Raw genomic sequence first — 24,705 nt, forward strand, 5'->3', positions numbered from 1 at the left:
GGGGAAGGCGACCTTGAACTCGGACGACCCCCGGCGTAGAAGCCTGTGGCGGCTCCGGCGCGCGGAGGTCCCTCAGGAGACTCCTCCTGGGGGCGCCATCTCGCAGGTGGGAAGAAAGGGCCGCGTTCGGTCCGGGCTGGTGCGGCCCGGGGAGAAGCCCGCAGGCCAGCTCCAGGGCCCCGCGGCGCGACGTCCCGGCGGGCACCCGACGCCCTCGGGGCGGCCTCGCCGCCCCCCCCGCCCGCCGCCGCCGCCGCCGCCACAGAGCCTCGGGTCACCTGCATCAGCTCGAAGATGTGGTTCTCCTCCCCGTACTTGGGCATTTCTGGGGGGATGCGGTGCGGCGCCGTGGTCGCGTCCATGTCGCCCGCAGAGCCGCTTCCTAGTAACCGCGTCGCTAGGGCGCGCCCCTTGCGTCATCAGCACGCGCCGCGCCCCGCCCCGCCGCGCGGCCCCGCCCCCTCCCGCCGTCCCCTCGCGCCCGCGGCCCCGGGGCCCCGTCCTCGCCACCCGGGCCTCGCTCTGCCCCGTGTTCCTCCTGGGAGCTGGGGCTCCTGGGTCCCAGGTGTCCTCGAAGGGAGCCTTCGGGGCAGTCCCGCGCTTCCGGTGCTGCCGCCGTGCCTGGGCCGGGAGCTGGACCGGGGCCAGCCTTGGATCTGCCTCCCGAGCCTCAGTTTCCCTGTCTGGAGCAGAGGCGGCGTCGGGGGCGGGGAGCCCGGAACCCGGCCGAAGCCTCGTTCCCCCGCCTCCTCCTCCCCCTCTCTCCCCGCCGCCCCCCCCCCCCCGGCCGTGCGCTCCCCCTGCAGCCCGGGCTGGGCAGCGTGGCCACGTGACCCGATTGCTATGGCACCCGTAGTCACAATCAGGCGGCGGAGGCCGCGTCCCCGGCCCCCACCCACGCCCGCCTTTGGAGCCCTGAGCAGGGCCCCCCGCCCTCCGGGGCCCCACACCCACGGAGCCACTGCAGCCCCCGGGCGCCCTGTGAGGCCAAGGCCAGACCGCGACCAGCCAGGGTAAAGAGGTTGGGGTTGCGCCCCGAAGCCGCCGGCGGGAAGCTGGGGTGGGGGTGGATGGTGGGCCGCGGTGCAGCAGGGGCTCTGCCAGGGTCAATTCGCCATGGGCTCGGGCAGCACCGTAGCTCCCGGTAGTCCGGTGCTGTCCACACAGCTTTGTGTGCGTGTGAGGAAGGCCACACCGATGGCTTCTCTGAGTAGCGGTGGGAACTTAGCAAACTTGACTTGTTCCGTGTCTTCCCACCCGTGTGCAGTGGAGATAGCACAACGTTCCACGGACTGCTGTGCTAGGTAGGCATTAGCGAGTAGCTGGCATGGGGAAAACACACAGTACATCTAATCTTGTAGGCCATATGGAATAGTGCCTTGTGTTCCCACTTTACAGTTAAGAAGGTGGAAAATAGTGGGCAGGTGCCTGTGCAAGCCCTATCTGCTTTCCTCCTGGGGTGCTGATCGCAGAGCTGGGCAATAACACGCACCTTGCTCAGGTCTGTAACCCTAGCTACTCAGGGGGCTGAGGATTGATCTTCAGAGCTGAAAATAGAGCTGTACCTCAAGTGGTAGATCACTGGCTTTGAGTGTAAAAAGCTGGTGGACAGCATTCAGGCCTTGAGTTCAAGCCCCAGTACCGTCACAAAACAAACAACAGCAACAGAAAAACCCAACAGGTACCTTGAAGAACCTCAAATCCAAACTTCCTCATTTTACAGATTTAAAAAGCGAGGGCCCAAAAAGAGGAAAATCTTGCCCAGGGCCGCCTGATAAATCAGAGGCAGAGCCAGGACTGGAACTAGACATCCTGACTACAGCCTGGAGACACCTCCAATAAAAAGCCAGCAGGACCGCCTCTGGTCCCCAACGTGCATTCTCAAAGCCCACGCACCTTGCTAGGCTTGTCAAATCCACTGCAAAGACAGCTGGGAAGAAAAGGCAACTGCCTTTTCCAGGACAAAGAACACAACAACCAAGCCTACAATTTGCACTGGAGAGGTGCGGTTTGCTTCCTGGGCATTTCTGAAATGACTTGCCTTTCTCCTCATTTATTTTAAGCCCTAGGCACTTTTCATACTAGGATTTAATCTTCTTTAGCAGCATGGAAAAATACAAATCAATTAAAGCCTAAAACCATGGGGTAATCACTTTTCCTCCTCCCCCCTCCCAAGGAGGAGAAGTGCTGGTACCTCATGCCTTTCATCCACACTAATTTGGATGCTGGGATTCGTTCAAGGGACAATCACTTTGGATAGCTTATTACAGCTCTTCTCATGACATTCTTGGCGTGCATGTCACAAGTTGCTAGGATCAAGAATGGAATCAGATTTGCTCTCAGGGGGTCTTGGGGCCACCAGTCAGGGTAGCATTGTTGGCTGTGGAGAACTTGGCGGTCCCAGGGTGGCAGGGAGCTGGACACACAAGATGTCCCTCCCCCTTGTTTGCAGTCCTTGCTTTGAAATGGGGAGAAAGAAAAAGTAGCATTGTGGGAGTTGAAGCAAGGCCCAGCATCTAGTTATGGTAAACCCTAGAAGCAGGCAACTTTCCAGGTCCTTGGTATTTTCCCCTTGTCCTCCACCCAGCCATGGTCAATCTGATGTCTGGAATGTTCTGAGGAACAGGGAGGAAAGGAAGGAGCCGAGTGAAAACCAGGCAGAGGTCATAAGTCCAAGCTTGCCTACTTTTTAGCCCTGTGGGTTGTTGTTTTTTGTGTTGTTGTTGTTTTAGTTTTGTTATATTTAGTGTGTGTGTGTGTGTGTGTGTGTGTGTGTTTGCTAGCATTGAGGCTTGAACTCAGGGCCTGGGCGCTGTTCCTTAGCTTTCTCACTCAAGGTTAGCACTCTACCACTTGAGTCACAGCTCTACTTCCAGCTTTTTGGTGGTTAATTAAAGAGTCACATAGGCTTTCTTGCCCAGTTTGGCTTCGAACCCTGATCCTCCGATCTAGGTCCGCTGAGTAGCTGGGATTACAGGCGTGAGCCACCAGTGCTGGCTCCTCCGCTTTTTAAGCTTGGCTTTCAGTCTCCCTTCCTAGCGCAGCCAGTGGCTCCCCCTGGGGTGCACGTGGCACCTGTTACAATGGCGTCCCTCTGTCACCTGCAGTTCAATCTCAGTAGGCCGGAGGGCTCCCAGGAGGCTACACCCCCAGTTTCTGGACTCCAGGGTCCCTGTCTTCCCCCTGTTTCCTCACATCATGCTCACCCCAAGGCTGAGGGACACGGGCCCAGTGGGCAAAGGCCAGGCTAACAGGGCACACTCCTCTCTGCCTTGAAACCACCTCCTGCCACTCTGACTTCCAACTGGGCTGGATTAGGAGGAAGCATCATCTCAGCACAAAACGGAATGGGCCCAGGATCTTGATAATCAAGACATGCTTTAATACAATAGGTTCCATAAATTAAGACACCGAAGACCCATTTGAATGTCAAAAATTCAGGGCTAGGCTCAGTTGCTCGCCTGTAATCCTAGGTACTTGAGAAGCAGAGATCAGAGGATTGTGGTTCAAGGCTAGCATAAAAATTCACAAGTACCAGGTGCTGGTGGCTCACGCCTATAATTCTCGCTACTCAGGAGGCTGAGATCTGAGGATCATGGTTCGAAGCCAGCCTGGGCAAGAGAATTTTATTTATTTATTTATTTATTTTTTGCCGGTCCTGGGCCTTGGACTCAGGGCCTGAGCACTGTCCCTGGCTTCTTCCCGCTCAAGGCTAGCACTCTGCCACCTGAGCCACAGCGCCCTTTCTGGCCGTTTTCCATATATGTGGTGCTGGGGAATCGAACGGAGAGCTTCATGTGTAGGAGGCAAGCACTCTTGCCACTAGGCCATATTCCCAGCCCGGCAAGAGACTTTTATCTCCAATTAACTACCAGGAAAATGGTGCTGTGCTTCAAAGTGATAGAACAAGAGCCTCGAGTTCAAGCCCATGACCCACCAAAAAAAAAAAAAAATGAACAAGAGTCCATCTCAGCCAGCGGCTGAGCCAGCATGGTGCTCGACCTCCCCAGTGACACAGGGAAGCGCAAGTAGGAAGACTGCAGCCTTTGGCCATCCTAGACATGAAGCGAGATGCTGCCAGACAAAAAGACAAGAAACATTTCAAAAGCTGTGATTCAAGAGTTCCTGCCTCACAAGCAGGGGTAGACACACACACACGCATACAATCACTAGTGCTGATTTTATTGTCTTTGGCCACAGTACTAAACCAATCCTTTCTTTAAATTATGTATTTTGTTCTTTGTGGACTTTTGGTCTTAAACTGTTTTTATTAAAATACTTTTGTCTTGGGCTGGGAATGTGGCTTAGTGGTAGCATGCATGAAACCCTGGGTTCCATTCCTCAGCACCACATACACAGAAAAACTGGAAGTGGTGCCGTGGCTCAAGTGGTAGAGCGCTAGCCTTGAGCACAGAGAGGCTGACGGACAACAGAACCCAGGCCTTGAGTTTCAAGTCCCAGGACCAGCGAAAAACAAAACAACTTTTATCTTCTGAATGTGTTGAGTTTTTGCACTGCGTTTGGTGCCTCCCTGCCCTCACCCCGACTCTGCTCTGCGGAGCCTGACTTTATGGGGGAAACAGCAGAAAACCACTGTGGCCAAGCGAGCTGTTTCTCCCCCTTGGAGAAGAGATCAGTGATAGGACAAGCATTCCACAGACAGGGCCCCGGCCCCACTTCCCCTCCCGCTTTGTCCACTTCAGGGGTGGGGTGCCAAGTGTGGGGACGTGGAGCAAGAAGACCTCAGGCCCTGGCCCAGGCCTGCCCCCAGGGAGCCGCAGCGCCATCTGTTGGCCGATGGGACAGACGCTCCCGTCTGGCCTCCTCCCATGCGTGTCCAGGCTTTGAGTCCCCTGTCTGTCATTTTGTGGTAACCTTTTTCTGGTCCACCCTGTTTGCTTTCACTCCTCCGCTCCAGCCCCATGCAGGGGCCAGGATGTGGAGGGAAACCGAACAGAAAGACCTGCCTCCCACCTCCATCCGGTCCTCATGTCCGGAAGCCAGGCATTGCCTTCCTCAACCAGCGTCCTGTATGGTCCTCTCCACTTCCATGGTCTGGCTCGGGCCCTGGCTGGTGGTGGCTCAGGCCGGGGGGGGGGGGGGGGAGCGGGGGGCGGTGCTAACACCATGGAGAGGCCCAGAGGCCATGAGAGACTGCAAGTGTGAAGTGTGTGTGTGGAAACTGAAGGTCGGAGCGACCGTCCAGCACGCGGGACAGGAAGTCACCTTCCATGATTGACCGCATCCTTGACGGGCAAAGGGTCACAGGCAGGCTCTGTCGGGAACAGCTTGGTGGATCTGGAGCAAATGAGTAGTGGCTCGTGGCCTCAGTTTCCCTCCCTCAAGGCCGTGGGGAGCTGTTCCGTGCGCACGGCCTCACCGCTCTTCTTCCCCTAGATTCCTCCTGCCCTGCCGAAGACCCAGGAGACGACCATGAATGAGGTCAAAGAGTCCCTCCGCCACATTGAACAGAAGTACAAGCTGTTCCAGCAGCAGCAGTTCACGTTCATCGCAGCTCTGGAGCACTGCCGGGAGAACGCCCATGACAAGATCCGGCCCATTGCCAGCATTGAACAGGTGGCACCCTAGCGAGGGCACCTGCAGGCCACAGGGGCCTGCCATACACCCCCCCAGCCAGTCTCCCCCACCCCCACAACCCCAGAGAGGCATAATGGTGCCAGAATCAGCACTCAGATCCTAACGAACGGACCGAGACCCTCATTCAACCTCCTCCCAGGTCTGTTTAAGATGGGCATATAAGACTCGGCCAGCCAGGCTTGAACTCAGGACCTGGGCACTGTCCCTGAGCTTTTGTGCTCAAAGCTCGCACTGTATTTGAGCCACAGCTCCACTTCTGGCTCTCTGCTGGTTAAGTGGAGAAGAATCTCACCGTTTTCTCTGCCTGGGCTGGCTTTGAACTGTGATCTTCAGATCTCAGCCTCCTGAGTAGCCAGGATGACAGGAGGGAGCCCCATTGGGTGCTTGGCGACATCTTCCCCACCTGCTGATTTTTGTCTGATTTCCCTCCCATTTTTGACTTGGACGATGGGTAGAAAAGGAATGCCCCAAGAGCCGCCCACTGACTTACATCTACCCATTGTCACGCTGAGTTCACTGGTCCATGTGCTTCCTTCAAGTATTCGGAAGGCAAATGGCTCCAGTGCCCCAAAAGCTCAGCCTCCCAAGAGTGCCAGGCACATTTTAAGACTCCAAAAGTAGCCTCAGTCCCACCCCACCTGCACGTCTGCCATCGAAGCTACGGCTCTCCATCTGAAGTGTTGGTTCTTTCCCCACCTGCCCTCCCTGAACCAGAGGTGGCCCAAGGGAGCTCAGATAGACAGCTCTTGTGTTCATACAAGGTCACCTAGCTGGCTTTGAAATGAACAGATGAATTACATGGCCAGTTCCAGCACCAGCTCAGGCCTCCCACCCAGGCCCGGGTGGTCCAGGTCAGTGGAAAAAGACCCTCACCCAAGGAGGATCCCCACCCCCCATCAAGAAAGAGGTGAGGTCAGGCACTGGTGGCTCACACCTGTAATTCCAGCTACTCAGGAGGCTGAGATCTGAGGGCTGAGGATTGTGGTTCAAAGCCAGCCCAAGCAGGAAAGCCCACGAGACTTATTTCCAATTAACACACACACACACACACACACACACACACACACACACACTCTGAAAATGAAGCCGTGTCTCAAGTGGTAGAATGCTAGTCTTGAGCACAAAAGCATCTAGGCCCTGAGTTCCAGCCCAAGGACCAGCACAAGAAAAGAAAAGAGGTATGGGTGGCTTATGCCTGTTATCCTAGCTACTCAGGAGGCTGAGATCTGAGTCAAAACCTCAAATGTTTGGTTTGCTACCAGTCTGGGTAGGAAAGTCTGCGAGACCCTTATCTCCAATAAACTACCAAAAAATCAGAGGTGGAGTGTGACTCAAGTGGTAGAGACCCTGCCTTGAGCACAAAAGCTCAGGAATATCACCCAGGCCCTGAGTTCAAGTCCCAAGACCAGAATAAAAAAAAGAAAGAGGGAAGGAAGGAAGGAGTCGAAATGTAGATCAGAGAATTAGTAATCTTAGTGTCTTGTATAACTTTTTTTTTTTTTTTTTGCCAGTCCTGGGCCTTGAACTCAGGGCCTGAACACTGTCCCTGGCTTCTTCTTTTGCTCAAGGCTAGCACTCTGCCACTTGAGCCACAGCGCCACTGCTGGCTGTTTTCTGTATATGTGGTGCTGGGGAATCGAACCCAGGGCCTCATGTATACAAGGCAAGCACTCTTACCACTAGGCCATATCCCCAGCCCCTTGTATAACTTTTTAAAGAAGGGTTTCCATACTTCCTAAACACATTCACATGGGGATTTTAAAGTTTTGTTTGTAGTATTTAAGCTGATCCTCTTGGAGTTGATTTTTCAATATGGACGGGTGCAGAGGAGGCCACATTTATTTTTCTCTTGTGAATAATCTTTCTCTACCTTGTAAACAGCACAATTTGACAAATTCATGTTTGCCTCAGTGGGCCTCTCAGGATCCCCCAAATGTACCAGTCCCCCGTTTTAGGGGGGTGGTTGCTCAGGAGTGTGAGCAGTCAGCTAAGCCACTTCCCGCGGTGCAGTGTCACTGCTCTGGACCTCTAGCATCGATGTAAAATGAGTGCTTAGAACAGGCCTGGGGTTCAGGCCTATAATCCTACTAAGGATGGCTGAGATCTGAGGATCGTGGCTTGAAGAGCCTTGGCAGGCTAGTCTGTGAGACTCATATTTCCAATTAAGTAGCAAAATGCCAGAAGTAGAGCTGTGGCTCAAGTGGTAGAGCAACCAGCCTTGAGCAAAAAAAGCCAAAGGAGAGCACAAGGTCCTGAGTTCAAGTGTCGGTAGTTGTGCGCACGCACACACAAGACCAGGCCTGGGAAAGCATTCTGCATGGAGCCTAGAGCACATGGTGACGTTGGCTGCATGCCCCGGTCCACGTGCGGAAACGCCTAACCGCTGGCACCTCCCTATGAACCTGGGGAGCTGGGAGGGAAGGGGGTGGCGCTCCCTGGGGGCGGACCGCTCAGCTCACCTCACGCTGGCCTTGGCAGGTACAGAGCTACATGGACCACTACTGCAACAGCTCCACAGACCGGCGGGTGCTGGTCATGTTCCTAGACATCTGTTCCGAGCTGAACAAGCTCTGCCAGCACTTCGAGGCCCTGCACTCAGGCACTCCAGTCACCAATAACCTTCTCGAGAAATGTAAAACCTTGGTTAGCCAGAGCAACGACCTGAGCAGCCTCCGAGCAAAGTAAGTGCCTTCCTGTCGGGTCAGCAAGGCCTTCGTGACACAGACCTCGGACGGAGGTGTCAGGGGACTCTGAGCTGGTTCTCTTCCCTGTTGCTGCCCAGACCTCCCTAGTCCCCGTTAATCTACAGGAGTGACTAACAGTGCTGATTAAAACCAGGTCAGGAGGGGCTGGGAAGGTGGCTTACCAGTAGGGTGCTCGCCTCATATACATGAAGTCCTGGGTTCCATTCCTCAGCACCACATACACAGAAAAGGCCGGAAGAGGGGCTGGGGATATAGCCTAGTGGCAAGAGTGCCTGCCTCGGATACACAAGGCCCTAGGTTCGATTCCCCAGCACCACCACATATACAGAAAACGGCCAGAAGCGGCGCTGTGGCTCAAGAGGCAGAGTGCTAGCCTTGAGCGGGAAGAAGCCAGGGACAGTGCTCAGGCCCTGAGTCCAAGGCCCAGGACTGGCCAAAAAAAAAAAAAAAAAAGGCCGGAAGTGGCACTGTGACTGAAGTGATAGAGTATTTAGCTTTGAGCAAAAAAGGAGCCAGGGACAATGCTCAGGCCTTGAGTTCAAGCCCCAGGACTGGCAAAAAACAACAACAACAACAAAAACCAGGTCATGAGCCAGGCCCAGTGGCTCATCCCTGTAATCCTACTCAGGAGGCTGAGATCTGAGGAATCGTGGTTTGAAGCCAGCCTGGGCAGGAAAGTCCTTGACACTCTTATCTCCAATTAAGCACCAAAAAGCTGGAAGTGGAGCTGTGGCTCAAGTGCTAGAACAGCTTCAAGGGGGGGGGGGGTTATTGTCAGGGACAGCACCCGAACACAACCCTCATTCCCCCCCCCCCAATACCAAAAAAAAAAAAAAGCCAGGGCATGGATGCGGTAGGACATATGCATCTCCTGAGACTTGGGACCAGGCCCAGGAAGAAAGGAACCAGTACAATTGGTACAATGTGCCCAAGTCTCAGGGGAGCCGTGTGTGTGTTTGATTTGAAGAGGGCAGCACATTCTTAGCTCCTAGTCCATCCAGGCTCCTGCAAGCCATGAGTCAGTGGCTCCCACACACACCTGGGGTTCTTAGCCCCAAGTCTTCTGAATCAGAACTTGTGGGAACAGAGTTCAAAGACCCCATGGGCTGGTGGCTGCCTGCCCCCACAGCAAGTGTCCCCTTGCCCTTGCCCCTCCATCCTGCAGGTACCCGCACGACGTGGTGAACCACCTCAGCTGTGATGAGGCCAGGAACCACTATGGAGGCGTGGTCAGCCTCATCCCAATCATCCTGGATCTGATGAAAGAATGGATCGCCCACTCAGAGAAGCTGCCCCGCAAAGTGCTGCAGCACGTGAGTGCGACCCCGTCTCACCAGGAACCTGCTGCGGGTGCCACTCAGCCTGCCCGGACCACAGACACCCAGTTAAGCAAACAGGAGAAACAGGAGTGTAGGCAACTGGCAAAAGACAGCTCCAAACCTAGGGGGAAAGACAAAGGACCTTCAAAGCCCCCCTGGAGGCCTCCCGGTGGGAAACTGTAACTCAAAAGCCAGGGATCTGCTCCCCCAGTCCAGTACTTTGGTTGACCCATTCTCACTGGCACTCAGCCCACGCTATGAGCCCTAAAGGGGGAATAATACATTGCTGAGAATTTCCTGCTTTCACTTCTAACTTTTCTGTAAGCTCTGAGCTGGCTGAAGAGTGTCGCCAACTCGATCAACTGCTCAAACAGGATGTTGGTAGGGTGTGTCTCCGAGGAAGGGCCCTGTGCAGATCCCCAGGCCCCGCGTGCACCAAGGCCTCCCCAGTACCTGGCCTGCCATGCGGGGGCTTTGGAGGCATGGCACGGCATCTTCCTGTGGGACAGGAGTGCTTCCATTGCCAGAATGGAGGGACAGTGGACAGGCTAAACCCAGTGTGTTCAGCACCCTGGGCCAGAGCAACAGGAGGAGGAGTCTTCTTGGGAGACAGAGCATGGCAGAAGCTAGGACCCCATCACGTGGCTCAGGTCTGGTGTTCACAGCCTAGAGGAAGACCAAACACTGTAAAATATGTCCTTGGCTTCTACACTTGCCAGAAGTAAGGTCTGACTGTTGGTTTTTCCCTTCACAGGGGACGACTTAGCTTCTGTACTGTTGCTTCCTCGGGGGGGAGACAGTCAAGAATAAAAAATGTTTTACCACCTCTCTGCCTGCCTTGGTTTCTCTTAAGACAGCAGAGGATGCCTGGCTGTCCCTGGCACCCGAGACTCATGCCTGTAATTCTAGCTACCCATGAGGCAAAGATCTGAGGGTCTCGGTTCTAAGCCAGCCCAGGCAAAAAAGTCTGTGAGACTGATCTCCATTTAACCACCGAAAAGTTGGAAGTGGAGGTGTGGCTCAAGTGTAGTAGAGTGCTAGCCTTGAACAACAACAAAAAAAGCCAGCAGAGCACAAAGACCTAGTACAAGCACACACAACACCCTCAGCAAAGCCCCCTCCCCCCGCCCCCAGACATCAGAGCACCACTGCAGACAAGTGGGCGCCCACCTCCAGAGGGCGCCACCTGTAGGAGTCACTTGCCACAGGTCTGTCTATGGAGGGTAGCCTCTAGCTGTTTATTTAAGCCTGCAAAAGTAACTCCTTGAGATACCTATTTAGACCACCCCCCAAAAAAGCCCAGTAACAACAACCCTCTGAATTTGCTAGACAAATTTATAAATTGCCGTCTTCAAGGAGCTGTTCCTGCCATTAAGATGGGCAGCGCAGGACTGAACTGCAGACACAGCACCTGAGGAACCGTGGTCGTCATCACGGTCGCCTTCCCCTAGTCTTAGGCCAGCCCATCAGGATCAGGGGGACCTCTAGCTCCTGAAAAGTTCATCGTCCACTGTCTGAATGCCTGAAGGGCAAGGAAGAGTGGAGGAGAGCCGGTGGTGATGGTGGTTGCACACACGAGTGTATGGGTTCAGGATTAGTGAGCACTCAAAAATAAACGACTTCATGAAAGCCCACCTGGCTTTGGGAGGGTTTCTCCTCTCAAGCCACTCTGCAGAGGAGCGTGAGTGAGACAGAAGGACTGTCTGTGCAGTGGGCAGTCTGTCAAGAAGGCATGTGAAGGTCCTCCAGCACCCAGGTAACGCCCCCTGCATGCCCCAGGCTTCTCTATCTCTGGACACAAGGCCAGTGGAAACCGCTACACACCACCACAGCAGAGTAGTGCAAAACAATAAATTTTTATTTGTTCACAGTTAAACACAAGCAACTGCCTTGACATTTTAGAACATTCTAAGGACAGCAAACCCTTTGATTCCAATTTCCACTCACTGAGATTGTACCATGTTCTCCTGCAGTCTGTATTTATGGCATCTGATGTGGAATGACAATGCTTTTAAGGTGAAGGTGAGAAAGTTTAACCCTTAGGAGAAGAGACTTTCCTCCATTTCACTAAAAGCAGCCAAATCATCAGATTCCATTCACTGATGGGATGCTTTAAACTGCATTAGCCACGTATGGTTCATCCATGATTGAGTTATAAAACTAGATTTATGTCGTAGCAAAATCTGTTCCTCCGTAATGTATTTGTGGTCCGTAGTTGTCTCCTCGAGTGATCACTGATTCATTCTAGTGCAAAAGGCCTGGCTGCCTCTGATAAGCCAGGCATGTGCTGTACAGAGCGGCACTGGACCCTCCCGTCCAAACACTGTGCAAGGTAGGGGAGCAGAGGGAGGGGCTGCTCTGGGGCCCTTGAACTCTTAAAAGATCTGCTCTACTGGCTAAACCAGCCTACTCTCCCAGAGCATGGAGAAGACTGCGGCACTGGGAGGGGTAGACAGCTTTTTGGCCTTCATGAACTCATTTTGAGGCAAAAAGCCATGGGCAGTGTAGGTTTTCCTCATCACTGGAGCCTCTCCCTCCTCCCCCACCCCCCCAAGGTGAGCATTACAGTCTGCAGGGCACTAGATAAGAGATGGGGAGCGCCGCTCCCAGGGCATGCTGGGAAGTGTGATGGAAACAAGAGGCCTGTCCTGGCCTAAACTTGTTCTTTCACCTACACAGAAAATCGAAATCAAGGAAAATGGAGGACTGCAGCAATCTGGGGGAAGGGGACAGGGCCATGACACAGACCTCTTGATGTAAACAGATACACAAACACCTTCCTACTGGCTTCTTTTCCCAACATTCCCTGCAGGTCAGTTTCAGGACCTGGACCTCGGGAGGGCACCATCCAGATCACTACTAACATGGCCGGCTGCTTCCTAAAAAGCCACTGGGTGGGCCAGGCCTGTGCAGTGCCAGACCTCCTTCCAGCTTACCCACAATGCCGCCTGCCCAGCCCTGACTGCCCAAGAACCGGCATCCTCCTGTGGTGCTTTCCTTTGTGCTTCAGCTCTTTCTGGCTTCCTATGGTAGGCTCTAGTGTTTGGTGCAAAGTCCCACTAGCTGGTCCATGGCACACTTCAGTTCTGTTACACAGAAACACATCCTGGCTTCCCTACTGCCATTAAGCCATGTGATCCAGCTCAGGCCAGTCCACCCCACAGCCATTATGGGTATCCTCTCAACAACTGCTGGTGCCTCTTTCTGCACTGGCGACTCCAGATACTGCTGCAAATGGCTTCTTGTCTGTTGTGCTGCTTCGGCCCAGAGAGACACTGGCCTCTGGCCATGGACAGGCAGCATGGGGACAGGGCCTAACTTTTCCTACTGTCAGTGGCTTCCAGGCCTTTCTCCTGAGTCATGATGGTTTGTCTTCTAAGAATAGTTTTACTATTGTCCCCTAATCACATCACATATGGCAAGAACCTTCTGTAGCTTATTCCCAAAGTTAGGCAAGTCTTCTCTCCTGAAGGCTGCTGGCAAACCTTGAGAGACCACCTGTCTTAGCCAATGTTCCTAGCACTGAGCTCCAAGGCCACCTCTGAAAATCTCTTGGGCCAGTTTTCTCATGTTCACATATCTGTTCCCATAACAACAGCACTTGTGGACTTTCCCTGGAAGCTCTATTGGGAACAGGTGTGTGCTGATGGACTGAGGTGGGCTCAGGAACTCCTTTTTGTCCAACTTCTCCTTTCCTGCCCCCTCACTGCCACAATTATACTGCAGTGCTCCTTTCAGACACAGTCCATGCTGCATGAGGCACAGAGCCCGGCTCCCTGGCTTGCACTGACCCCAGATGGGGGTCAAATCTGGAGGGAAATCCGCGTAATTTGCGCATGTCAGCCATCACAGCGCTGGCTCCCAGTGATCTTCATGGTGACCATTTGTTTGCACCTACCAGGCTACTTAATCAGTTTCAACACAGGCCTGATCTATTACATTAATTGTTCTAATACCTTTGCCCGGGCCTCAAATGCCCCTCGGAAGCTCCTCCCATTTCCCATCACCTTTTCATCCTCAAAACAAATGCTTGTAACACTGTCAAGAGACCCTTTGACTCCAATCACCTGTAGCTCTCAGAATAAAAGCAGGCCTTATTACTAGTTGAATCTGTGGGCATCTAGAACTCAAAAGAGCACGAGCTGGAGTGCACCAAGAGGCCTGGGCTGCACAGCCAGGTACCTACTACTCCCAGGCTGGAGGATGGAGCCGAGGGCCCAGCAGAGGCTTCAAAGGCCTCCTCCACCCCAGTCCACTCTACCATGCCGGGGCCCTCGGCTCCGTCCTCCAGCCTCCCTTCTCCGTATCTCACAAGCTGTCCATGTAAAAAGTAGCTTGTTCTTTCTTACACTGGCCTCTTTTCCTTTCCCATTTAAGGGGAAGCTGCTCTGGGGAAGGGGAAAACCAAACCGGCTTCAATAGTTCACTTGGAGCATTTTTCTTTCTGAATTTGTTCACACTATCCCTTTTCTGAAATGGAACCAGAAAAACTACAATGTATCGGATTGTAAGCTTTCCTTTGGACAAAGCTGAATTAAAAGTGTGGCATCACTAGTACTCCACTCTGGACATCCGGCGGCAATGGCCAGCTTCTGCAGGCTGAACAGTCAGTGGGCACGCCCTCCTGTAGGCTGGGCATCCGTCAGTTACACTAGAAATCCTGACCCCCAACCAGTCTTCAGGGAGTATCGCCATGGTGACAGAGTGTCGAATGGTTCGGCTGTCTTTAGTTAGAGAAGCTATTTACTGCCACACTCAAAAAAAAAAAAAAAAAAAAAAAAAAAAAGACTGTCACCCTCATACACTGTAAGCTTTCATATGCAGTAAGATTTCGTACCATTACAGTTTTTCAACTTCTTCATGGCTGAACCTTTTTCTATTCTTCTCAAAGAATAGAAACAGGAAAGCCTAGTTCATTGGCTCTTTCCTGACAAATCTCTGCTTGCCTGGGCGGGAATACCAGGCAACAGTTCTTAGGCTTCTAGCATTTATTTCAGGAGCATATGTCAAGACTGTGTCCTCTGCAGCTGGCTGGTGGGTGTCGGGAGCATGTGGGGCGGCCCAGAGGGTCCGGGCAGTCAGACCTCATCACTACCCTCCCAAGTTCTGCTCTGCCATTCCTAACAGGAGAAGAACGTGCGTGGCAACAGGAAGCTCCTAGCAATCAGCCCTCAAAGTCAGAACTGGTGTGAAAAGCTGCTACCTTTGCCCAGAACCTACTATCATGAATCAGCCCTGAGCCTGAGAAATGCTGGTCACATAAACTCAAGAAACTCTGGGCCTTTTTGCTGTAGTCACTTCACAGGCAGCTCACACACACAACAGGCGCGTGTGAACTCAAAGGGAGGCTAACAGGCCAAAGGGGGTAACCAATGGCTCAGCCCAAAAGAGCACTTTCACACCCACAAGAGCTTTGCCAGCATCTCCCCTTGCTGTCTGCAGAGAACAAGACTACCACCTACACTCCCGCCTGTGGGCAGCACGGTACCCGCGTTCAAGCAAATACCAAATAAATAAGAGGTAGTGGGGGAAGGAGAAACAAGAGCTTTCCTAAAGGGAAAAGAAGTGTGGCCTCCACAGTGCCAGCTAGACTGTCAAAACAACAGGCGAACAATTTGTTCACACTGAACTTTCGAGAAAGCCTATCAGAACCGCCAAAAGGGTGAATGAACCATCATTTTTCTAGAGCTGCTGCTTTAGATGCTGAACTTCAAAAAGATAGCAGTGAAAAGCAGTGCTAAGTCTCCTGTAGAAGCCTTCACATGACGACAACCAGCTGTGCAGGCTGCGTGCTGGAAGGGGCAGCACTGGACTTACCTGCAGTACCGCCAACTGCCTGGCCTAACCACCAGCCAACCGGTTATCTGAGCTTCAAGGGAAGCAGAGAGTGGTGTGTTGGGCTCAGGATGAAATCTGGCCTCATATTGCACAGGTTCGAAGGATGAAACCATTTGGGGGAAAGGAAGGAGGAAAATAAAGCTACCGAGGAACACACCACTGGCCCTCCATTAGTACACACTGCTAGGCAAATGAAAAGACAGGTGTGGGGATGGGGGAGGGGAAGGTTAAGAGGCATTTCAATGCCAGATCCAAAAACCATTCTGCATTCGGTCAGCTGTCAAAAGGACCTCTGTCTCATTTTCGCCACGCATGAGCAGCCACTCAGACCCTGGAAACAGGAAAGCCTTGAACGTGCATTCACACCTCCTGTTCTGTGCCAATGAGATGCAAGTTAACACTGACTGACCATCCTCCTTAGCTGTGTTCGTGATGACTCTCATTGTAGTCCATGATACGGAGCTGTCCAACACTGTCCGGGGCTGGGGGAGATGGGTGTGGGCCGTCTAGGTTGAGGGGACTCTTGGCTTCCACACCTGAGTCTTTGCCCAGTTCTGTCTTTAGAGTCTCAGAAAGGCTACTGATGGTCATGCCGTCTTCATCACACTGGCTCTCGCTCTTATTACGGAACAGCTCCCGGGCCTTCATGCCCAGGAAGCTTTGGGAACTGGGTAGTGAGCCCACCGTTGGGATGCTGGTAGAGGGCTCGCCCATGGTGGTGTCCCACCAGCTGCTCAACGGGCCTGCCTTCTGGCTTGGGGGTTTCTCTGGGGTAGAAAGCTCACTACTGCTGCTGCTGCTTCCGGTTCCTCTAGCTCCGTAACTGCCCCGGATGCCAGTGGGCCTGGGGTTCTTGGCCTCACCATTGTGCCCAGATGCCTCTTCATTGTGCCCTACCACAGAATCTGAGCAGCCGTCATTACAGCAGTCAAGCCTGTAAAAAAGATCCGAGGAGGAAAAAAGGAGTTGGTGACTGTGGCATCCAGTGGGAACTGTGGAATTACTGGATCCTCCCTTCCACCTCAACTCTGCCACAACTGCAGAGCCAGGCAAGTCTCATCAAGAGAAGCATAAGCATGACTTGTGAGCGTGGCTGGCAGTCTGCAATACTAATGGCAGATCAGATGACTCACTCGATCCCAGTGGGAAGACCCGTGGGGGGGTGTGAGGCGAGTGAGTGAGGGCAGCTCTCTGAAACGGAGTGAGCTGAGGGCCACGGCCCTGACCAGTGGAACCGCCACACCCCAGGCCACACAACACAACCCAGCTTCATCACAGGGCTGTGGTGCAACTCTTAGCGCCTACCTTTCCACCGCGGCCTCCGCTGCTTCTGCTTTTTCCTCGTCAAGTTTTTGCATGAGGTCATCTTTCTCCAACCTGCCATACAAGTCTAAGATCTCCAACTCAAACATCTGGGTGATCCGTTTCTGAGCCTCATACCTGCTCTCTGCGGCCAGCAGCTGTCCGCTGAAAGATAGAGACCCACCAAAACATGGAAGGTTGCACTTCATAAAGAGCCCATGATTGCCCAATCCTTTCCGATAAAAGTTACCTTGCCTGGCTCTTGACATCCTCCAGGTATTTCTTCTGTTCTAGAAGGAGATGGTCTTTCTTGGCCAGAAGAGATTCCAGTTCCAAAATCCGTTTCTGGGAGGTATCAAGCCTCTGATTCTGCTGGAGAACGTGGCTTCTGTTTTTTTCTAGCTCTTTCCGATAGGCAGCTTTCATCATTTCTACTTCCTAAAAAAAAGGACTGGAGTTAATACTTAGTAGAATATGAACAAGCCATGATGACTCTAAAAACCACATCATAAACACCAAGAAGACACTGCATGCAGTAGAAATGTGAGGATAATTTTCTGGAATGCAAGTTGGTGCACATTAACTCAGTGACCCTTCCTTGAGATTTACCTTTAAGGAAAAGTACCTTGCCATGCATTGGTTTCTTAGGAAGGTAAGAAATCATAAGGTGCAAAGAAGTGAACTTTCATCATAACAACCTGACCCAGCATCTGACAAGAAAATCCAATACTTCCAGAGTACAGAGCATCATAGACTGAAGCTCTCTCTGGCTGGCGGATAATATGGCTGCTTCCGCTGTATTGCAAGGCTCCAGTCTTCAGCACAGGCTATGTGAACACTTCTGATTTTTGTCCTAAGCAACAACACGGTCAGCCCTCTGTACCCAAAGACTCAACTAAACAAAAATGGAAAATACTTTTAAAAAAAATTGTGTCTGTACTGCATACGGACAGATTTTCTTCTTGTCATTACATCCTGTAACACATTGTATTAGATTTCTGTGATTAGAGATGATCAAAGTATGTGTGGGGATCTGAATGGATTAAATGGAAATACCATACCATTCTCTATTAGGGAACTGACCATGTGTGGATCTGGATATCTGTGGGACCCCAGTATAAGGTAATGAACCAGGAATATCTATGTGCTCTGCTAGCCCCTCACCAGCCTGACCAACCTTTTACCACCTGACGCTCAGCCACCTGCCCCTCCTCTCCTCCACATGCCCAGCTCCAGGCCTAGAGGCAAAGCCTGGCCAGCTCAAGGTTATGACAGGGTAGAAATGAGCACCACACAGTCCTGGAAGGATGGACAGCGTTTCTGGGAAAGGTTTCTTGTGGACAAAGACCAACAGGAGGAGACATGCTCCGCTTCCTTAAGATATCACAGGACAGGGCTGGGAATATGGCCTAGTGGCAAGAGTGCTTGCCTCATATACATGAAGCTCCGGGTTCGATTCCTCAGCACCACATATCTAGAAAACGGCACAAGTGGCACTGTGGGCTCAAGTGGCAGAATGCTAGCCTTGAGCAAAAAGAAGCCAGGGACAGTGCTCAGGCCCTGAGTCCAAGCCGCAGGACTGGTGGAAAACAAACAAACAAACAAAGATATCACAGGACATCTGTGTGTAAGTATACAGCTGGCAAGTGTCAGCATAGCTAGCCAGAGAATAAGGCTGACAGGTAAGTAGAGCAGGAGAGGAGTGGGAAGAGCCTGGCTCCCAGATGCTCTTTCCAAACTGCCAACCTGGGACTTCTTGTCAAGTGAAACAATAAATTCTATGGCAAATCAGTTTGTGATTTACTAAGGAAAGTATTCTGACTAATAAATCAACTATCACCACTGTGGAACACACCCCAAAGAGTCTGAGATTGCCCAACAGAAGCCCACCTCTCTGGAGCTGTCAACAACGTGTTTCAGCAAACACCTTTCAGAGGTCTCTTTAGTCTGCTCACCACCTTTCTTCTCCCAAAGCCTTTCTGTCTCCAAAATAAGTGAGCTGGTTTCTAGAAAGTTCACATTTAACACCCTCCCAGAGGCCGAGGCTGAAAGGCTGAGAGGAGCTGAGAAACAAGGAGCAACTCAACTATGAAAATTAAGTTTCCCTAATTCTAAGATGACACTCTCCATTTGGCCAAAAAAGATGCTTTAGAAAGTATAAGCCCAAGAAACCTTAAAAGCCTGTGTGTGATGGAGGAGCTAGTGACAGGAAGCATCTGAGCATTTACTATTAAAATTCCATTTCCAGTTCCCTCACTAACATTACCCGAGGCTATCAGTAAAGTGACATGGAACTTCTGTCTCTACACCACTGGTGAGGCACTAATTAATGTGCGAGCATCCCATTGTTGGCCTTGTTGCCAGGACTGCACGACCACAGGCAGAAACTAGATACAACATGAAAAGGAAGAAAAGATGGCACACACCAGTACACTCCACCCACGTCCCGAGAGGCATGTTATATAGAGGTGGCTCCCACCCTCATCCCTTCAGGATCTCCCTGGAGGGGCATGGAGAAGAAAGGGACAGAAATCCCTTCACACCTACTCTGCAGCAAGACCCCAAAGCCACACAACGAGGGGACACGCACACACTCGTGATGGCTTGACTGTGTGTTGCTGGGCTGGAGGGGAAGATGTAGTGGAGTAGCCATTCTGTGTGATGAGTCTGCAGAATCTGAGTCTGCAGAGCTTTTCCAGCTCAGTCCCACACCCCTAACCCATACAGGACAGCATACCTTGGTGGTATCTGAGTGCTTGTTCTGCAGTTGTTCCAAATACAGCTCGTTGACCTCCCCAAGCACCAACAGCTGCCTGTTTAAGAACTCCATCTGCTGCTGGACCGACTCACTATTTGAGAGCTAACCAAAACACAAAATAAGTAAGATGAAAATCCAACAACCCCAAACTAGCATATAGATATTAAAAAGGGAGCCAGCAAGAAGCCTAAGGGTCCCAAGCTAGGGCACAGTAAGCAAGGCCCATGGATCCCAATTCCCTAACATTGCAGATGGCAAGATGGGAAGCCCCCAAGGGCAATGCAAATGGACTTCAAAACTACACTAAAAAGAAGCATAAAATGAATCTCATCACCCAGAAAACACTGGAGCAAACAGGCAGGATATAGGACACAGCCAGAGGGAAATCACCTTTTTCTGAGTAACAACCCCAAAGGGGGCAGGGGACCACAGTCCTAAAATCCTAACAAGGTGTGAAGAAAGGGTTCCACAAGACATGCATGTCTGAGAGCTCAGTGGAGGGTCCTCTGCTGTGGGGCTATGTGTCCTACCCACTCACTGCCAGTATAGCATCATCAAATGGCCCCCAGAAGATGGGGAAGGGGAACAAAATCCTCTACTGCTGGTACCAGAACATAGACACCCAAGTACCTGTCTTGTCTGCAGGAATAGGGTCCACAGGTATGTCTTATGTCTTACCTTTTGAGAAACCTGGCTGAGCAGCAGCTCCGTGTGACACACCTTGTTGTTGGCCTTCTTCAGCTCTATCCGCAGCTCTGCAATCATATTCCTACAGTCCTCCAGCTTTGTCTATCAAAGAGATATGGCTGTGAAATTTGAAATTATGGCAGCACTGGGCATGCCTCATTTCCCAACTGCTCTCCTATTCCTGGCTGACTTGCTCCCTTTCTCTCTCTTTCCTTTTCTTACTCTTCCTTCTTTCTTGCTGTCTTTTTTGTTGTTGTTGTTGAAATATAGAATTTCACTATGTGGTCCCAGATGGCCTGTAACTTGTTATGCAGTCAAAGCTAAACTTAAACTCTAGATCTTCTTGCCTAAGCCTCCCAAGGGCTGAGATTACAGGTGTGCAGACCACACCTGGCATTTGACTTTTCAATTTTAAAAAGTTGTGGTTGATTTCTGAGTCCCTTCCTATTTAACAACAGAAGGAAAAAAAAAAGACCTTACACTTGCAGTTCCCAAATTATATGTAAAAGAGCCCTGGGGCTATTCAGCAAACAGGGATCTTCGAAGCCCTTGTTCTTTTTTGAAGGGAGCACAGCACCATCTGTGGGTCAGCATGAGAACTACCAACTAGCCAGAGGTAGTATACAGGGCAGTAGTAGATAGTACTGAATACTGTGAATAATGTCATATCCTGGCAAAACCCTGCTTTTAAGACCTGTTTTTGGTGACCACTGTGATTGAAAAAAAAAAAAAAAGCACCACGAAGAGCAGATATTGAAGAGAAAATGAGGTGTTACTATCTAGTCTAAATCCAAGCTCAACATGTTATATGAGAAGCCAGGTGCAGTGAGTGGCTCACATCCGTAGTCCTAGCTATACTCAGTAGTTTGAGATCTGAAGAGTACAGTTCAAAGCCAGCCCAGGCAGGAAAGTCCATGAGACTTAGCTCCATAAACGTCTCAAAAAAAGACAGAAGTGGCACTGTGGCTCCAGTGGTAGATAGAGCACTAGACTTGAGCACAGAGAGGCTCAGGGACAGAGCCTTGGCCCTTAGTTCAAGCCCCAGCACTGGCAAAAAAAAAAAAAAAGTCTTATGATACCAACATGGGCACATGTGCATAAGTTATTTAAAAATCAAATTTGAAATACTTTAAATATATATGTACTATTTTCAGGCATCTGTTAAGTCATAAGGACATCTACACACATTGAATTTTTCAGATCTACTTACTTAGTGGTACTGTCAAGTATTTCTTTGACTCAAGAGTGCCAGGGCACTAAGGGAGCCATGAACCAAGAAAGTTAGCCAATTTATTGGCCATTTCAGAGAAGAAAATATTCACTTCAGTTAAGCTGAATAAGGTGGTAACACTTAGCAAGTTGTTATCTCCTCCCAAGCTACTGTATAGTTTTTACCTGTAACTCCTGGCTCTGGTTGTAGAATTCTTCACGGTCATGTTGTAGCTGGCGGATCTGGCTGTGGAGCTGCGTCACCACAGTGTCACGCTGTTCTTGAAGTTGACTGTATCTGGCTTGTTCTTTCTGCAGACTCACCTTCCATATCTGGATGTCTTTCTCTTGCAACTTCAGCTGATCTTTCTAGCAGAGATCAGAGATGCTGTTACTTTAGCTGCCATCCAGCACTGGCGGTGATGCACAAGGTTAATATGTGGCAGATACATTTCCCCCGTGAGTGCTCAACTCACCTTGGAACTACACACTCAACAGTCTCAGAGCTCTCTCCTGTCCTACCTAGCTTTAGGTCAGTCAGGCTTTTCCAAATTTCACACTTGGCAAAAGTCCTAGCTATTAACACTGGAGTGAGGCCTCTAATACACAACACTGGTAAAGTTCACTAAAATGCTGAACATCCACCAAATGCTTACAGTGTGCCAGGCAGAGAGCAACTGTTGATTGACATGATTTAAGCATCACAACGTACAATGTAGTACTGCACTTATTTGTTTTAAAGAATCAGTTACAAGCCAGGTGCTGGTGGCTCATGCCTGTAATCCTAGCAACTGAGGAGGCTGAGATCTGAGGATTGGGCTTCACAGTCAGCCCAGACAGCAAAGTTGGTGAGCCTCATCTTATTTCCAATTAACCACCAGAAAACTAGAAGTAGCACTGTGGCTCAAAGTGGTAGAGTGCTAGCCTTAAGTGAAAAAGCTCAGTGATAGCACCCACGCTCCGAGTTCAAGCCTCAGGGAAAAAAAAAAAAATCAGTAATAGGCTTCAAAAGGCCTAATTACTTCTCTAAGGAAACAACTGGTAGAACCAACACTGAAATTCCAGGTTTGACTAGCCTGACGCCTATGATATCATACATGCTTCAGTTCCATGTCAGCAATTAGCCACTAGGAGGGCTAGTTTCATATCAGGAGAAATAAAACACCACCTGGGCCCTTTCTATCATAGCCAAGTATAAGCAAACACAAAAAAAATCACTTGTCCCCTGGCTTCTGAGAATTCAGAGATGGCTTAACTGTGCCTGCTACTGCAGTGAGCATGATGGATTCTGAATGTGAGTTGGCCATTGCTCTCCACAGGCTCCCATGCGACACAACCCACAACAGAACAAGGGCACCCCCATCTCACCATGGCATCACTGAGGTCATGCCCCCATCTCACCATGGCAGTGCTGAGGTCACGCCCCCCATCTCACCATGGCAGCACTGAGGTCATGCCCCCCATCTCACCATGCAGTGCTGACTGAAGTCACGCCCCCATCTCACCAAGGCAGTGCTGACTGAGGTCACGCCCCCATCTCACCATGGCAGCACTGAGGTCATGCCCCCCATCTCACCATGGCAGTGAGGTCATGCCCCCCATCTCACCATGGCAGTGCTGAGGTCACGCCCCCCCATCTCACCATGGCAGCACTGAGGTCATGCCCCCCATCTCACCATGCAGTGCTGACTGAAGTCACGCCCCCATCTCACCAAGGCAGTGCTGACTGAGGTCACGCCCCCATCTCACCATGGCAGCACTGAGGTCACGCCCCCATCTCACCATGGCAGCGCTGAGGTCATGCCCCTCATCTCACCATGGCAGTGCTAACCAAGGTGCGCCCATCTTCACCAAGGCAGTGCTGACTGAGGTCATGCCCCCCATCTCACCATGGCAGTGCTGAGGTGCCCCCCCATCTCACCACGGCAGTGCTGAGGTCACGCCCCCCCATCTCACCATGGCAGCACTGAGGTCATGCCCCCCATCTCACCAAGGCAGTGCTGACTGAGGTCACGCCCCCCATCTCACCATGGCAGTGCTGACTGAGGTCACGCCCCCCCATCTCACCATGGCAGCACTGAGGTCATGCCCCCCATCTCACCATGGCAGCACTGAGGTCATGCCCCCCATCTCACCATGGCAGCATTGTGTTCCTCCAGGGCCGCTGCTCTGATCACCTTGCGCAGTAGCCTCCTGTTTCGAAGTGCATGCTGCTGCCTCTTAAAACGCTCATAGAGTAACTGGTTGTGCAGTAAAATCAACTGATCTCGGAGGGTGCGGATCTCATCTGAGGGAGGAGAGCCTGATTTTAAAGCAGAGGGAGGGTGGCAGAAATGCTTTTTATATATGGTTCCATCAAACCCACTCCCTTGGTGTAAGAAACAATTCTGCCAAAACCAAATCACTACGCAAATGACCAGCTGGTTCCCAGAAACAGTTGAGAAGGAGGGATGGAACTTTCTACCCCTCTCCTTTTTTATTTTTTTTTTTTTTTGGGGTGGTGGTGGTGGTGCTAGTCCTAGGGTTTGAACTCAGGGCCTGGGCTCTGTCCCTGAGCTTTTTTGCTCAGAGCTAGTGCTCTACCACTCAAGCCACAGCTCCACTTCTGGCTTTCTGGTGGTTAACTGGAGATAAGAGACTCATGGACTTCCCTGTCTGGGCTGGCTTCAAACCACAATTCTTAGATCTCAGCCTCTTGAGTAGGTAGAATTACAGGTGTGAGACTATTAAGCCCCTGCCCAGCCAGCCACACCAGTACCTGATCCTATCTTCCTTTTAAAATAATGCACACCCAATCTTAAATATATTTCAGACTACTCTGGTCACTGTGTGGGCTGGCTGCTCACTTGCACACATGGAGACCCCAGCATGTCCATATCACTTAGGAAGGGGGTTGTGAAGTCTGCAACCTTTGAATTTCTACTCCCATGTGCACAGAACTTGCTACTTTTCAAAACAGGAAATACAGGGCTGGGAATATGGCCTAGTGGCAAGAGTGCTTGCCTCCTACACATGAAGCCCTGGGTTCGATTCCCCAGCACCACATATATGGAAAACGGCCAGAAGGGGCGCTGTGGCTCAGGTGGCAGAGTGCTAGCCTTGAGCGGGAAGAAGCCAGGGACAGTGGCTCAGGCCCTGAGTCCAAGGCCCAGGACTGGCCAAAAAAAAAATTTTTTTTTTAATAAATAAATAAAAATCAAAACAGGAAATGCTGAGTTTACAACTCCTGGGATCCTTGCACCAAGCTTATAAACTGGTGGAATGGAAGCCCAGGGATACACATCCTTCA

At 51.4% G+C, this 24,705-nt stretch overlaps 3 protein-coding genes across 7 annotated transcripts in view; 1 reads left to right on the forward strand and 2 right to left on the reverse strand.

Moving 5' to 3' along the window:
• The window catches only part of Ak8 (adenylate kinase 8), a 92,856-nt gene extending 92,494 nt beyond the window's left edge, over positions 1-362 (reverse strand). The window contains exon 1 of the mRNA XM_048352850.1: positions 279-362. Within this exon, the coding sequence (XP_048208807.1) occupies positions 279-362 (84 nt within the window). The remainder of the gene's footprint in view (positions 1-278) is intronic.
• A 414-nt stretch (positions 363-776) lies between these two features.
• On the forward strand, positions 777-10,452 carry Spaca9 (sperm acrosome associated 9). Of its 3 annotated transcripts, XM_048345559.1 has the most exons (5): positions 777-1,013; positions 5,398-5,577; positions 8,077-8,279; positions 9,469-9,616; positions 10,377-10,452. In XM_048345559.1, the coding sequence occupies exons 2-5, from the start codon at positions 5,434-5,436 to the stop codon at positions 10,386-10,388; spliced, it is 507 nt and encodes a 168-aa protein (XP_048201516.1). In that variant the 5' UTR covers positions 777-1,013; positions 5,398-5,433; the 3' UTR covers positions 10,389-10,452. The 3 variants fall into 3 exon arrangements, with proteins under 3 accessions (XP_048201516.1, XP_048201504.1, XP_048201509.1); XM_048345547.1 differs by having other exon boundaries at positions 9,469-10,452; XM_048345552.1 differs by having other exon boundaries at positions 5,425-5,577; positions 9,469-10,452.
• Positions 10,453-11,459: 1,007 nt separating this feature from the next.
• Positions 11,460-24,705, reverse strand: part of Tsc1 (TSC complex subunit 1) — a 61,439-nt gene continuing 48,193 nt past the window's right edge. For 2 of the 3 annotated variants that reach the window (XM_048345595.1, XM_048345585.1), the window contains exons 17-23: positions 23,552-23,718; positions 21,603-21,785; positions 20,199-20,309; positions 19,500-19,622; positions 17,013-17,200; positions 16,766-16,927; positions 11,460-16,394 (exon numbers count right to left, since the gene is read on the reverse strand). In XM_048345595.1, the coding sequence (XP_048201552.1) occupies positions 15,878-16,394; positions 16,766-16,927; positions 17,013-17,200; positions 19,500-19,622; positions 20,199-20,309; positions 21,603-21,785; positions 23,552-23,718 (1,451 nt within the window). In that variant the 3' untranslated portion in view covers positions 11,460-15,877. The remainder of the gene's footprint in view (positions 16,395-16,765; positions 16,928-17,012; positions 17,201-19,499; positions 19,623-20,198; positions 20,310-21,602; positions 21,786-23,551; positions 23,719-24,705) is intronic. The other variant, XM_048345600.1, reaches the window with a different exon arrangement.

This window comes from Perognathus longimembris, chromosome 1 (assembly GCF_023159225.1).
Source record: "Perognathus longimembris pacificus isolate PPM17 chromosome 1, ASM2315922v1, whole genome shotgun sequence".
In the NCBI taxonomy this organism is placed as follows: Eukaryota; Metazoa; Chordata; class Mammalia; order Rodentia; family Heteromyidae; genus Perognathus; species Perognathus longimembris.